General features: G+C 37.9%; 1 protein-coding gene across 2 annotated transcripts in view; it reads left to right on the forward strand.

Annotated features, from left to right (window-relative positions):
* TPST1 (tyrosylprotein sulfotransferase 1) overlaps positions 1-14,741 on the forward strand; it is a 141,121-nt gene that overhangs the window by 77,108 nt on the left and 49,272 nt on the right. Inside the window, exon 3 of one of the 2 annotated variants that reach the window (XM_025425726.3) lies at positions 12,610-12,808. The exons of the other annotated variant lie outside the window; for it this stretch is intronic. Within the exon in view, the coding sequence (XP_025281511.1) occupies positions 12,610-12,808 (199 nt within the window). The remainder of the gene's footprint in view (positions 1-12,609; positions 12,809-14,741) is intronic. 2 annotated transcript variants of the gene reach the window in all.

Consider the following 14,741-nt stretch of genomic DNA (forward strand, 5'->3'; position numbering starts at 1 on the left):
AGTTTAGAGGCTGAGAATGTTCCCTGTCTTTTTCTGGATGGTGGTTACATGGGTATATACATAAAAATTTGAATTAAGTGCTGAAAAAAGGTTGATGTTCTTGAAGTTCTGTTTGTACTTTAAATTATGTAAGTTTAAGATTTTGAAACACATATCTTTTTTTTTTTTTTTTTTTTTTTTTTAAGATTTTTTATTTATTTATGATAGTCACAGAGAGAGAGAGAGAGAGGGGCAGAGACACAGGCAGAGGGAGAAACAGGCTCCATGCACCGGGAGCCTGACGTGGGATTCGATCCCGGGACTCCAGGATCACGCCCTGGGCCAAAGGCAGGCGCCAAACCGCTGCGCCACCCAGGGATCCCGAAACACATATCTTTATTTTGTCAGTGTTCAAATCTGGGATAAATAATAGTATATAATTATATCATGTGGAGGGAAATTGAACCATAGTTTCATTAGTTATGATTGCTAAAAGTCTTTTTTTTTTTTTTTTTTTTTTAGATTTTATTTACTTTTTTGAGGGAGAGATGAGAGAGAGCACGAGCAGGGCAAACTGGGTGAGAGGCATAGGGAGAAGCAGACTTCCCATAGAGCAGGGAGCACAAGGCAGGTTCCGTCCCAGGGTCCTGGGATCATAACCTGAGCCTAAGGCAGATGCTTAACTAACTGAGCTACCCAGGCACCCCATACATATGTTAATCTTAAAGTCCAGAATGGGCTAAGGGCAGTTATTACCAACATTAACTAGCTTGGTTCTGTTTTTTCATGCTGAAGGACCAAAGAGGAATGAGCAAGTAAGTGAACTTTGAAGAAATAAAGTACCAGTGTTTTCACAACTACTTGCAGGCCATAAAAAAGAAACAAAATCTGTTCCTTGCAAAGAATGTAAGTCTGGCCAGACACCAAGATGTTGCTGCATTGACAAAATAAAACAACCAGAGACAAAAGCACAATAGAGCTGCTTTCATCCCAAAATGTTCAAGGACAGAAAGAATAAGGTTGGGGACATGACCAAGCAAGGGGGAGAGGAAGAGTGATCAGGGAAGGAGAGAGAGCTTATTTTTTTCTTATCTTGTGTGAACTATCAATCTAAACCTAGAAATGCTGACTTCATCTGAAAAATCAGAAACAGATTTCTCCAATTTATTCATTTATTCAACAAATATTTATTGACCTTCTGTTATGTTCCTAGCACCGTTGTAAACACTTGAGATAGAGTAGCAAACAAAAGACACAAATTCCTGCCCTTGCAGAACATAGATTGAGAGTGGGGGGTGGGGTAGGGTTGCATACACATTACACATGTTGCAGTGATTCTGTATTAGGTAGCTTCTTTCCATATTTAGCATAGTTTAGCCTTCAACTGACCACACCTTCAGCAACCTCCAGTTTAATGCTGCTATTTAGGCCCATTACCTTTTCTAACGATACCCTCCTTAGTACTTAGATAATAAAATCTTGCAAATGAGTCGACTGATCTGTCTTGATAAGTGGTAAAGAACAGAATTAGAAATTGACCAAAATCATATGGGAATTTAAACACTGGTATGATACCATACACAGAGTACAGTAGTGTCCACCCTTGTCTGTGATTTTGCTTTCCATGGTTTCACTTATCCTTGGTCAACCACAGTCTGGAAGCCGATAATTGTTCTGACATATCATCAGAAGGTCAGTAGTAGCCTGATGCTATGTCACAATGCCTATGTCATTCACCTCACTTTCTCATCATATAGGCCGTTTATCATCTGAAAGTCATGGCATAAAGGGCAAATACAGTACAACCCAATATTTTGAGAGAGAGAGAGAGACCATGTTTATGTAACTTTTACATATATATAGTTATAATGGTTCTGTTTTATTATTAGTTATTGTTAATCTCTTATTGTGCCTAATTCATAAATTGAACTTTATCATAGGTAAAGAACCATGGTGTATATAAGTTTGGTACTATCTGTGTTTTGAGGCATCCACTGAGGGATGGATGGAATTTATCCTTGGTGGGTAAGGGGGGACTACTGTAGTAGTCTTGGATCCTAAAGTCGATGAAGATAAAACTGAAAATAATAAAATAGAGAAAAATAGTAGAAAGGATAAATAAAATGAAAATTGATGATTTGAGATGATTGATGAAAAGGTAAACCCTTTGCAGTATCTATGAAGGTATAAGAGAGCAAATGTGTATCAGTGAAAGAATGAAATACAGGTATCAAAGAAATTAAAAGAAGGGCTCCTGGGTGCCTTAGTTGGTGAAGTGACTCCCTTCGGCTCAGGTCATGATCCCAGGATCCTGGGGTTAAGCCCTGAGTGGGCTTCCCTGCTCAATAGGGAGTCTGCTTCTCCCTCTCCCTTTGCCTCTCCCCCTGTCTGTTCTCTCTCTCTCTCTCTCAAATAAATAAAATCTTTAAAAAAAAAAAAAGAACAAATGAGTCCAATGTTGTTTGGACTAGTTTAGGTCATAGAAAAAGATGGAAAACTCCCATGTTCATTTTATGAAACCATGATTTAATGACCGAACCCAGTAGAAATTACAGAGAAGAAAATCTCAGAATTTTCTTATCCATATTGATGCCAAAATCATAAACCATAAAATAATAAGTAAAATATTTGTAAGCGGAATTAAGCAGTGTTTTAAAGATTGATAAATTTTTATGACTGAATAACTTATTTCAAAAATGAAAGAATGGTTCATATCAGAAAAATCTATTAACATAATTCATTGTATCATTAAATTAAAACCAAGTGATCATATTATTTAATGTTGAAAAGCTCTTTTACCAAAGCTCTTGGTAAAATCAATCGTTATAATAAAGACTTTTAAGAAGGAATGGAAAAAAACTACTAAAATATGATAAAGACTATATATTTGTTCACTTAACATGTTTTTATTGAGCACCCATTATGTGCCAGGTATGTTCAATTAGGCTGGGGTTATAGCAGTTAACAAAACAAATAAAATTGATCTCTTTCTTCATGGAACTTACATTAGCACTTGGGAGCCATTCCATTAAAAAATAGGCAAGATAAATGTCTAGTTCATCAGATGGTAAGAAGTCCTATAGAAAGAAATGAAGTAGAGGATAGGTAGTTGTTAAGAGCTGGGGTGTAGGAATAGTAAGGAAGTCCTCACTGGGAAGATCATACTTTTAGCAGAGACCTATGGGAGACTAAAAGCAAGTGAACAAAACATAAAAATTGTTTCCCTCATGGAGCCTACTATCTAATGGGAGAAGACTAAAAAAACCTAAAAACCGTACTAAGGAAAATATATACCATATTAGGAGATTATGAACGCTATGGAAAAAGAAAAATTAGAGGAGAATAAAGGGGACCAGGACCAAAGGGATTTTTAAAAAATGTATTTTTTAGATTTTATTTATTTATTCATGAGAGACACACAGAGGAAGCAACATAGGCAGAGGGAGATGCAGGCTCTGCTTGGGGAGCCCAATGGCGGGACTCAATTCTAGGACCCTGGGATCATGCCAAGTCAAAGGCAAATGCTCAGCCACTGAACCACCCAAGTGTCTTGATTTTTTTTTATTTGAAAAAAAAATTAAGTAATTTCTACACACAACATGGGGCTCAAACTCACAACCCCAAGATCAAGAGTTGCATGCTCTGCTGACTGAATCAACCAGGTGTCCCATGGACAGAGGGTATTTTGAAGGGCAGTTTGTAATATTAAATAGAGTGATCAGAGTATTCTTCATCAACTTGAGATGTGAGGAAATCTTGGAGGTGAAGGAGTTAGCCAAGTGGATATATGGGGAAAGGGTGTACCAGACAGAGGAAACAGCCACTATAAAGACACTAGTGAGGAGCATACCTGGCCTATGCAAGCAATTGCATAAATGTCAGTATGGCTGGAACAGAGTGGATGTAGGAGGTTATGGAAGTCAAATTAGGTTATATAGGCCCTTGTAGACCACTGAAAGGACTAATTAAAAATTAGTTTAGTGAACTTTAATAGGGCAGATACCCTTATAACTACCATCCATGTCAAGAAATTGAACTATGCCAGTCAGTCCAGAAGCCTTTCCATGTATCCTAATCTCAAAATAAATCTTGTGCTTTCCCCCAAAACTATACACCATTCTGAAACTTTTAGAAGTCTCTTCCAGATGTTTCTTTATAGTTTTATCATCCAAACATGCATGCTTATATACTATAGTCTTACCCTTTAAAAATAATCTGGCACATATTTTAAGTTTCTTTAGGTCAATAGGTTTCCAAATGCTCAATTCCTATCATTACCATTCACTATTTTTTGAAGCGCCTACGTCATTTAGCCAATAAAATTATTTACCATCTGAATTTTGCTAATTGCAAAGTTTTTGCAATCGGACTGCTGATTGTCCAACATATTATTCTTAATGCTGTATTTAATACAAAATTGGCAGCTGAATCCAGAGGCTTAATCAGACTCAGGATCTGATTTGGCAAGGCCATCTGTTATGTGTAGTTGTCTTTCTTTTTTTGTGTGTGTGTGATTTTAGCAGCCATTGATCCTCCATGTCTAGATTCATTTGTTTGATCTTGCAAAAATTCTGATTTAATTTCTCAATATTACTTGGAAAATTTTATAAAGAGATACATCCCTGCATCTGCTTATCTGGTTACCCAAGTTTATAGGCCACAATAGGAAAAAGGCATGATAAATACTTGATTGTTGTTCTTTATTTGATAGTTTTCAAGATATGAGTTGGTTTCTTTTCATATCTTTCCAAGAGACTAACTTGATGATTTCAATCTATTGCAATTATTATTTTTGTTGAAGTTCAGATTGTCCCATCTCTGGCCCACTAGAAGCTTCTTCAAATTGGTTCCTGTGGACTTTTGCCATGACCATGGGAATGTCTCATAATTTCCTTGCTATCTAGTATGGCAAGGCATTACAGGCTCAGCTCAGATCAGGAATCAGTCATTTCTTTAGTATCTCTTCATTTCTTTTAGCAGAAAATGATACTTTAAGAGTTCTTTGTGGTCAGGCTATCCCATTCCTTTGTTAATGCCCCCAACTATTTTGGTGGTCTGAAGGCTCATTTTCTAGTACAGGAGTGGAAAACTGTGGCTTTCCACCTGTTTTTGTATAGCTTGTAAGTTAGGAATGGTTTTACAAACTTTAAGAGGGTTGCAAAAAAAATTTTTTTTTTAATTTTATTTATTTATTCGTGAGAGACACAGAGAGATGTAGAGACATAGGCAGAGGGAGAGGCAGGCTCCCTTTGGGGAGCCCGATGTGCGACTCCATCTTGGGACTCCAGGATCATGCCCTGAGCTAAAGGCAGATGCTCAACTGCTGAGTCACCCAGGCATCACTAGGGTTGTAAAAATTAAAAAGGAGGATGTGCAACAGAGACAGTGTCTTGGTAGCATCAGATATTTACTGTGTGTGTGTGTGTGTGTGTATTTATATATAATCATTTATTTACTATATATATTTATTGTCAGTTTTTTACAGAAAAAGTTTGTTGACTTGCATTCTAGTAGATTCGTCAGAAAGTGTCCATAGAAACAATATTTCTTGAGTTCTTTGGAACTTTGATTCTAGCTCTTGGATAACAGCTATTCTATATTGTTTATACCTGAAAGTCAGTTTTACTACATATAAAATTCTTGGCTCAGTTTTCTTCCATGTGTATGTTTAATGGGTTGCTCTGTTTTCTTCTGGCAAAAAATATTGATGTGATAAAGTCTGATAATATAATTTTGGTTTTTTTTTTTTAAGATTTTATTTATTTATTCATAGACACAGAGAGAGAGAGGCAGAGACACAGGCAAAGGGAGAAGCAGGCTCCATGTAGGGAGCCCGATGTGGGACTCGATCCTGGGTCTCCAGGATCACACCCCAGGCTGCAGGCAGTGCCAAACCACTGCGCCACCAGGGCTGCCCTGATAATATAATTTTGATTCTTATTCTGTATTTGTTACTTTAGTTTTCTGCTGTAAGTCACGTGCTCATTTTGCCGAGGTGCTCAGTGGATTTTTTTCTTTTGAAGTCTCATAATTTCACTAGAATATATCCTGATGTTAGTAAATTTAAAGCAGATATTGTCAGATAGATCATATACTCTTTCAGTATATACTCGGAAAAAAATATTTTTAAAGACTGCTTTCTTTGGAGGAGCTTGAGAAGATGGCAGTGTAGGAGGACCCTGAACTCACCCTTTACCATGTTTCCAAAAAGATACTATCCACATCCAAATCAACAAAACTGGAGAGTAATCTGAAGACTAGCAGAGCTACTCCACAACTACTATAAAGAAGAAGCTGCAGCTGAAGTCTTGTTATCCAAGAGCTGAATGGTTAGGAACGTCAGAAAGGCAGAGGGAGGCTGCCTGCAGGATAATGGGAAGCTGTGTGCATGGAGAGGACAAAAAATGGGCTCTTGAGCTGTGAAGCTTACATGGGGAAGACAAATCCCTATAACATTTGGCTTTAAAAACCAGTGGTGGTACTTGGAGCCTGGAGCTTTAAAAGGCTGCTGCATCAGCACTTGGTGAGCTGGGAGACTGAGCAGTAGCTTGGATGCTGCCCTTAAAGGGACAGCAGCCTACACAGAGAGACAACATAAAAATGGCTGTTTACACAATGCTAGGGACAAACAGGAGACAGGTCTGTTCATACTGATTTTGGAGCATGTTGAGAGACTTCGCTGAAAATGAGGTAGTTTGCAGGTGCCATTTTCCTCTGCTGACCTCCAGCATAAACACAGAGCCACACCTGTGAGAGGCAAAGCTGCATAGATACTTCTAAGTAAACTGCTAGCATCATCCCAGGCCCACTCATTCTCGTGAAGACTCATTTCTCGAAGCTTGCTAACCTCGGCCCTGGGCTAAGGGCAAATTCTGTTAACAAAATAGGCCTACACCAAGACATGTGATAATTAAATTTGCAAAATATAGTGATGAAGAATCTTAAAAGCAGCAAGACAAAAGAATTCATTAACTTACAAGGGAAAATCCGAAAGACTAGCAGGAAATTCTTCAATTTGAAAATTTCAAAATTTTCAAATTTTCAATTTTTCAAGTAGCCAATTCTACTCTATTTGGCAAGGTTATCATTCAGAATAAGAGAAATAAAGATTTTCTCAGGCAAAAACTAAAGGAGTTCATGACCACTAAACCAGCTCTGCAAGAAATAACCAAAAGGGACTCTGAGTGGAAAGGAAAGACTAAAAGTGACAGTATAGAGAAAGGAAACACACGGCAGTAAAAATGAATATTTCTGTAAAAAAAAATCAGTCAAGGAACTGAAAAAAGGGGGGGTATAAAACAGCATATACGTAAAACATGGGAAGGAAAGGGAAAAAGAATAGATTCAAACTTAACTGACCATCAACTTGATATAGACTGCTATATACAGAAGATATTATATACAAACTGAATGGTAACCGTATCAAAAGCCACCAATAAATATGCAAAGAAGAGAAATAAATCTAAATATATCACTAAAGAAAATCAGCAAACATTAAAGAATGAAGGACATGAAAGGATCAGAGAAAATTTCCAAAATCAACCATGAAACAAGTTTATTTTTTTAAAGATTTTATTTATTTATTTATTCATAGAGACACAGAGAGAGAGAGAGGCAGAGACACAGGCAGAGGGAGAAGCAGGCTCCATGCAGGGAGCCCGACATGGGACTCAATCCCGGGCCTCCAGGATCACACCCTGGGCTGCCGGCAGCGCCAAACCGCTGCGCCACCGGGGCTGCCCATGAAACAAGTTTATATCAGTAATTACTTTGAGTGTGATTGCAATGAACAATTACACTATTTTTTTTAAGATTATGGGTTTAATCTTAAAAATTATTAATTACACAATTTATTTTTTTAAGATTTATTTGAGAGAGAGAACATATGCATTAGTAGGGGAAAGGGGTAGAGGGAAAAGCAGACTCCCTGCTAAGCAGAGAGCCCAACATTGGACTCAATCCCAGGACCCTGGATCAAGACCTGAGCTGAAAGCAGATATTTAACCAACTGAGCCACCCAGGTGCCCCATAAAAAGCCCTGCAGATTGAAAATAAATGGATGAAGAAACATCTATCATACAAATGGATGTCAAAAGAAAGCTGGAGTAACAATACATATGTCGGACAAAGTAGACTTTTTTTTTTAAGATTTTATTTATTTATTCATGAGAGACATAGAGAGAGAGGCAGAGACACAGGCAGAGGGAGAAGCAGGCTCCATGCAGGGAGCCCGATATGGGATTCGATCCTGGAACTCCAGGATCACGCCCTGGGCCGAAGGCAGGCACTAAACCACTGAGCCACCTGGGGATCCCCAAAGTAGACTTTAAAACAAAGACTGTGGGATCCCTGGGTGGCGCAGCGGTTTGGCGCCTGCCTTTGGCCCAGGGCGCGATCCTGGAGACCCGAGATCGAATCCCACGTCGGGCTCCCGGTGCATGGAGCCTGCTTCTCCCTCTGCCTGTGTCTCTGCCTCTCTCTCTCTCTCTCTCTGTGTGACTATCATAAATAAATAAAAATTAAAAAAATAAATAAATAAATAAAACAAAGACTGTAACAAGATGCTATAAATATTAAAGAGGACAATCCAATAAGATGGTATAGCAATTTTAAATACTTATGCACCTAACATAGTACCCAAATATAAAAAATAGTAACAAACATAAAGGAACTAAGTGATAGTAATACCATAATAGTAAGGAACATTAACACATCATTTCATCAATGACAGATCATCTTAACAGAAAATCAACAATGAAACAATGGCTTTAAGTGATGGATGGAACAGGTGGATATAACAGATATATTCAGAACATATAAAATAGCAGAATACACCTTCTTTTCAAGTGTATGTGGAGCATTCTCCAGAATAGATCACATGTTAGCCCACAAAACAAACTAACAAATTCAAGAAGATCAAAATCAGGGATCCCTGGGTGGCGCAGCGGTTTAGCGCCTGCCTTTGGCCCAGGGCGCGATCCTGGAGACCCGGGATCGAATCCCACGTCGGGCTCCCGGTGCATGGAGCCTGCTTCTCCCTCTGCCTGTGTCTCTGCCTCTCTCTCTCTGTGTCCATGAATAAATAAATAAAATCTTAAAAAAAAAACCAAAATTATATTATCAGACTTTATCACATCAATATTTTTTGCAGAGGAGAAGCAGGCTCCATGCAGGGAGGCATCTCGCAGTCACCGCATCTCTCCCACCTACCACCCCTCCAGCAACCTTCAGTTTGTTTCCTTTAGTTAAGAGTCTCTTATGGTTTGTTTCCCTCTCTAATTTCATCTTAATTTTATTTTTCCCTCCCTTCCCCTATATTTATCTGTTCTGTTACTTAAATTCCACATGAGTGAAATCATAAGCTAATTGTCTTTTTTTTTTTAAGATTTTATCTATTTATTTATTCATGAAAGACACAGAGAGAGAGAGGCAGAGACACAGGCAGAGGGAGAAGCAGGCTCCATCCAGGGAACCTTGTGTGGGACTCGATCCCAGGACTCCAGGATCACGCCCTGGGCCAAAGGCAGGCACTAAACCGCTGAGCCATCCAGGGATTCCCCGATAATTGTCTTTTTCTGACTTCTTTCACTCGTGGTAATACCATCTAATTTCATCCATGTCATTACAAATGCTAAAATTTCTTTCTTTTTTTTTTTTGGATGGCTGAGTAATCCATTGTGTGTGTGTGTGTGTGTGTGTGTGTGTGTGTGTACTACGTATACTATATAGTATATACATCTTCTTTATTCATGTGTTGATGGACATCTGGGTTGTTTCCATAGTTTGGCTAACGTGGACATTGCTGCTATGAACATTCGGGTGCAGGTGCCCCTTTGAATCACTATGTTTGTATCCTTTGAATAAATACCTAGTAGTGCAATTGCTGGGTCATCGGGTAGCTCTATTTTTAACTTTTTTGAACCTCCATAGTGTTTTCCAGAGTGGATGTACCAGTTAAACAGGGTCCCCTTTCTTCACATCCTTGTCAGCATCTCTTGTTTCCTGAGTTGTTAATTTTGGCCATTCTGACTGGTATGAGGTGGTATCTCATTGTGGTTTTGAGTTGTATTTCCCTGATGCCGAGTGATGTTGAACATTTTTTCATGTGTCTGTTGGACATTTGTATGTCTTCTTTGGAGAAATGTCTGTTCATGTGTTCTGCCCATTTCTTGACTTGGCTCTTTGTTCTTTGGGTGTTAAATTTGATAAATTCTTTATAGACTTTAGATACTAACCCTTTATCTGATAAGACATTTGCAGATATCTTCTCCTGTTTTACAGGTTATCTTTTGGTTTTGTCAACTGTTTCCTTTGCTGTGCAGCTTTTTATCTTGATGAAGTCCCAGTAGTTCATTTTTGCTTTTTGTTTTTCCAGTGCTTTTGGAGATGTGTCTAGCAAGAAGTTTCTGCAGCTAAGATCAAAGAGGTTGCTGCCTATGTTCTCCTCTAGGATTTTGATGGATTCCTCTCCCACATTTAGATCTTTAATCCATTTTGAGTGTATTTTTGTGTATGGTATAAGAAAATGATCCAGGCTCATTCTTCTGCATGTAGCTGTCCAATTATCCCAACACCATTTGTTGAAGAGACTGTCTTTTTTCCATTGGATATTCTTTCCTGCTTTGTTGAAAATTAGTTGACCATTGAGTTGAGGGTCCATTTCTGGGTTCTCTCCTTTGTTCCATTGATCTGTGTGTCTGTTTTTGCCCCATACCATATTGTCTTGATGATTACATCTTTGTAATAGAGCTTGAGGTCTGGAATCGTGATGCCATCAGCTTTGGTTTTCTTTTTCAACATTCCTTTGGCTGCTTGAGGTTTTTTCTGGTTCCATACACATTTTAGGATTATTTGTTCCAACTCTGTGAAAAATGTTGATGGTATTTTGATAAGGGATTGCATTGAATGTGTAGATTGTTTGGGGTGTCCTAGAGAAATTTTTAAGAGGGAGGGAAAATGTGACAGGAAGGAAACCTGGAGATAGTGGTCTCATTGAATCCTGGGGAATAATCATTTTATTTTCTCTTGTCTCTTGTTTAGGAGTGGAGTCCCTTTGAGGGAGTTGTCATCAGATAATGATTGTCTGCAGTGAGAGGTCACATACTTTTATTTTTTTAAAGATTTATTTATTTATTTATTTATTTATTTATTTATTTATTCATCAGAGACAGAGACAGAGAGACACAGGCAGGAAGAGAAGCAGGCTCCATGCAGGGAGCCTGATGTGGGACTCAATCCGGGTCTCCATGATCAGGCCCTGGGCCGAAGGCTCAGCTAAACCACTGAGCCACCCGGGCTGCCCGGTCACATACTTTTTAAAAAGGAGTTTTACCTTTTATTAGAATACTAATTTGAATGACTTCTTATGTATTATGATATAAAACTCTTTTTAAAGATTTATTTATTTTAGAGAGAGGGAGACAGAACATGAGCAGGGTGTGAGAAGGAGACAAAGAGAGAGGGAGAAGTATACTCCCCACTGAGCAGGGAGCCTGGCTCAGGGCTTGATCCCAGGACCCTGAAATCATGACGTGAGCCAAAGGCAGATGCTTAACTGACTGAACCATCCAGGTGCCCTCTTAAGCACTTTTGTTTTGCAGTCATTTGGCCAATATCTGCCAATTCTGATACAATTTAAATCTAGGTATCATTTTATGTTTATTTTATTTATATTTATTTATTTATTTTTAAATTTTTATTTATTTATGATAGTCACACACACACAGAGAGAGAGAGAGAGAGAGAGAGAGAGGCAGAGACACAGGCAGAGGGAGAAGCAGGCTCCATGCACCGGGAGCCTGACGTGGGATTCGATCCCGGGTCTCCAGGATCGCGCCCTGGGCCAAAGGCAGGCGCCAAACCACTGTACCACCCAGGGATCCCTATATTTATTTATTTTGTCCTAAGATTATGAGTTAGTCAAACACAGTGAGTATAACCACTATAAGCATAAAGTAAATTTCTAGGTCAAGAGATAGAACACATTTATTCTGTAATGTTGAAAATTGTAAACAGCACTTCTTTTCCTTCTTTAGAAAAGATTCTTCAGGAAGTCAACAGAAAAATAGAACAAATGAATATTTTGCATTCTTAGTGGATTATGGTTGGCTGTTATCTCCCTAATATTTTACTATGAAAGATTGCAAACATACAAAGAATACAAGAATTATGCCTACTAGCTTTTAATTAATGTACTGCTATATTTGCTTTATCACACATCTGTCCATCTGTCCCTTTAGCCATTCATCAGTCCATCTTATTTATTTATTTGTTTAATTTTGATGCCTTTCAAATAAGTTGATTGGTTGTTCTAAGCATTCTTAGCTTTGTTTTTTTTTTTTTTTTGTGGATGTTGTAATTAAAATGTTAACCCATTTTGTGCAGATGTTTTCAGCTGACCGTTTTTCCTATTTCTAGAAATACGAAGTTGCCAGTAATAGCTGTCAAATTTAGGACATTAAAAGGAAGTCTGGTAAATAGTGTTACCCCTGATTAGTGTCCCCTTTCTCAATAGGCTTATAATTCAGACACTTAAAGTTTTTAAAGTTACCAAAAATAATTTCGATTGGTCTTTTAACATTATTTTTTGGTATTCTAAATAAATACTTATTCATATTACATTGTTTTCAGAGTGGAAAGATCTACAGACCAAGTCATCAAGCCAGTCAATGTGGGAGCACTATCAAAATGGGTTGGGAAGATACCCCCAGATGTTTTACAAGACATGGCAGTGATTGCACCCATGCTTGCCAAACTTGGATATGACCCATATGCCAATCCACCTAACTATGGAAAACCTGATCCCAAAATCCTTGAAAACACTAGAAGGGTAAGTGATATTTTTAAAGTGAATTAAGAATACTGGTTATGGGATTTGGGTCCTGAAAAGTTTTTTTGTTATTTTGCTTCTTATGTTTTATGATCAGAAATTTAAGTTTGCAAAATTCTATTTGTAGAATCCTTTATCATGAGAATACTTCCACTGCATTTTAAGGGTAACTGACTCTTTCCAGGAATTATGGAGGTAATTCTTTAATCTCTTTTGCCCAATTTCTGGGAATGGTGCTTATTGTTGGGGAGATTTATTCTCATAGCTGATTACCACAAATTTGTCAGAAACACCAAAATTATTAGTGACTTCACTTATAGGGTTTTTTTCCTTTGAAACTAATAGGTACTTTACTTTTAAAAGTAAACCTTTGTTTAAATGTGGCATAATTTTTTGATACTTGAAGACTGAACACTGATTATATCAGAATTATTAAACAGGTGTAATAAGTTACCCTCTGATTGAAAATTGCTGTTAGGGGATCCCTGGGTGGCTCAGCGGTTTCGTGTCTGCCTTTGGCCCAGGGCGCGATCCTGGAGTCCCGGGATCGAGTCCTGCGTCGGGCTCCCGGCCTGGAGCCTGTTTCTCCCTCTGCCTGTGTCTCTGCCTCTCTCTCTCTCTCTCATAAATAAATAAAAATAAAATCTTAAAAAAAAAATTGCTATTAAAGTATAATTACAGCTTTTTTAAAAAAATAAATTCTACTCACATCTTTATAAAATACTGTTTCAGAAAAGCTGGAAAACTCAAAGAGCTAATCTGAATACCTTAACTGCATAATTTATTTCAAAAAAAGAATTTTCTTTTTTTATTAGGGTAAAACATAGATGGCATTAAATTTACCATTTTGACAATTTTTAAGTGTATAGTTCCTTCTGTATTAAGTACATTCACATCACCCTACACTGCCACCACTATCCATCTCCAAATTCTTATCATCTTTCTAAACTGAAGGTACATACTCATTACCCTTTCCCCCTGCTTCCAGCCCCTAGCAACTACAATTCTTCCCTCTGTCTCTACATGAATTCTTTTTTTTTTTTAATTTTTATTTATTTATGATAGCCACAGAGACAGAGACAGAGACATAGGCAGAGGGAGAAGCAGGCCCCATGCACCCGGAGCCCGACGTGGGATTTGATCCCGGGTCTCCAGGATCGCGCCCTGGGCCAAAGGCAGGCGCTAAACCGCTGTGCCACCCAGGGATCCCTCTTTTCTTTTTTTTAATAAAAATTTTATTATTTATTTGAGAGAGAGAGAGAGAACACAAGCGGGGGCCAAGGGGAGGGGCAAAGGAGAGAAGCAGGTCCCTGGCTGAGCAAGGAGCCTGAGGTGGGACTCAATCCAAGGACCCCGGGATCATGACCTGAGCTGAAGGCAGATGAACTACCCAGATGCCCCAACATGCAGTCTTTTCTAAAACTGCCATTTAAGCAACACAACTATGTGAGCATAAGTTTACTGATTAGGCTGATTTCAAGATTTAAATTCCTTGTTTTTCTCGGGTATTCTCTTGCTTATATTAGGTGTCCTTTTCTCCCTACAACCTTACATCATCTCTTTCTTTTTTCTTTTGATACCCTTAATTGACAAATACACACTTCATGAGAGTAATTTCTATGGGGATTTTTTTCTTTTATATATACTTACTTTAATTTTCCTTTTTCAGCTCATTAGTGGTTATATATAGGAAGAGTTCATTTCTTGTAAGTCATCATGTATATAGGCAGTTTTTAAAAAATAATCTTTATTCTCTATGATTTCACTATATACAGATATTTTATTATAAAAATATAAGCTTGATGTATATAACTTACAAAATCAAAAAGGTAAAAGAATAAAATTCACCCATTACCAACCATACACATACTATTCTTAATATTTCAGTGGATTTCTGCTCTTTCCTTGCATATTGTTAAACAAAGTCAAAATT

This window comes from Canis lupus, chromosome 6, assembly GCF_003254725.2.
Source record: "Canis lupus dingo isolate Sandy chromosome 6, ASM325472v2, whole genome shotgun sequence".
Taxonomy (NCBI): Eukaryota; Metazoa; Chordata; class Mammalia; order Carnivora; family Canidae; genus Canis; species Canis lupus.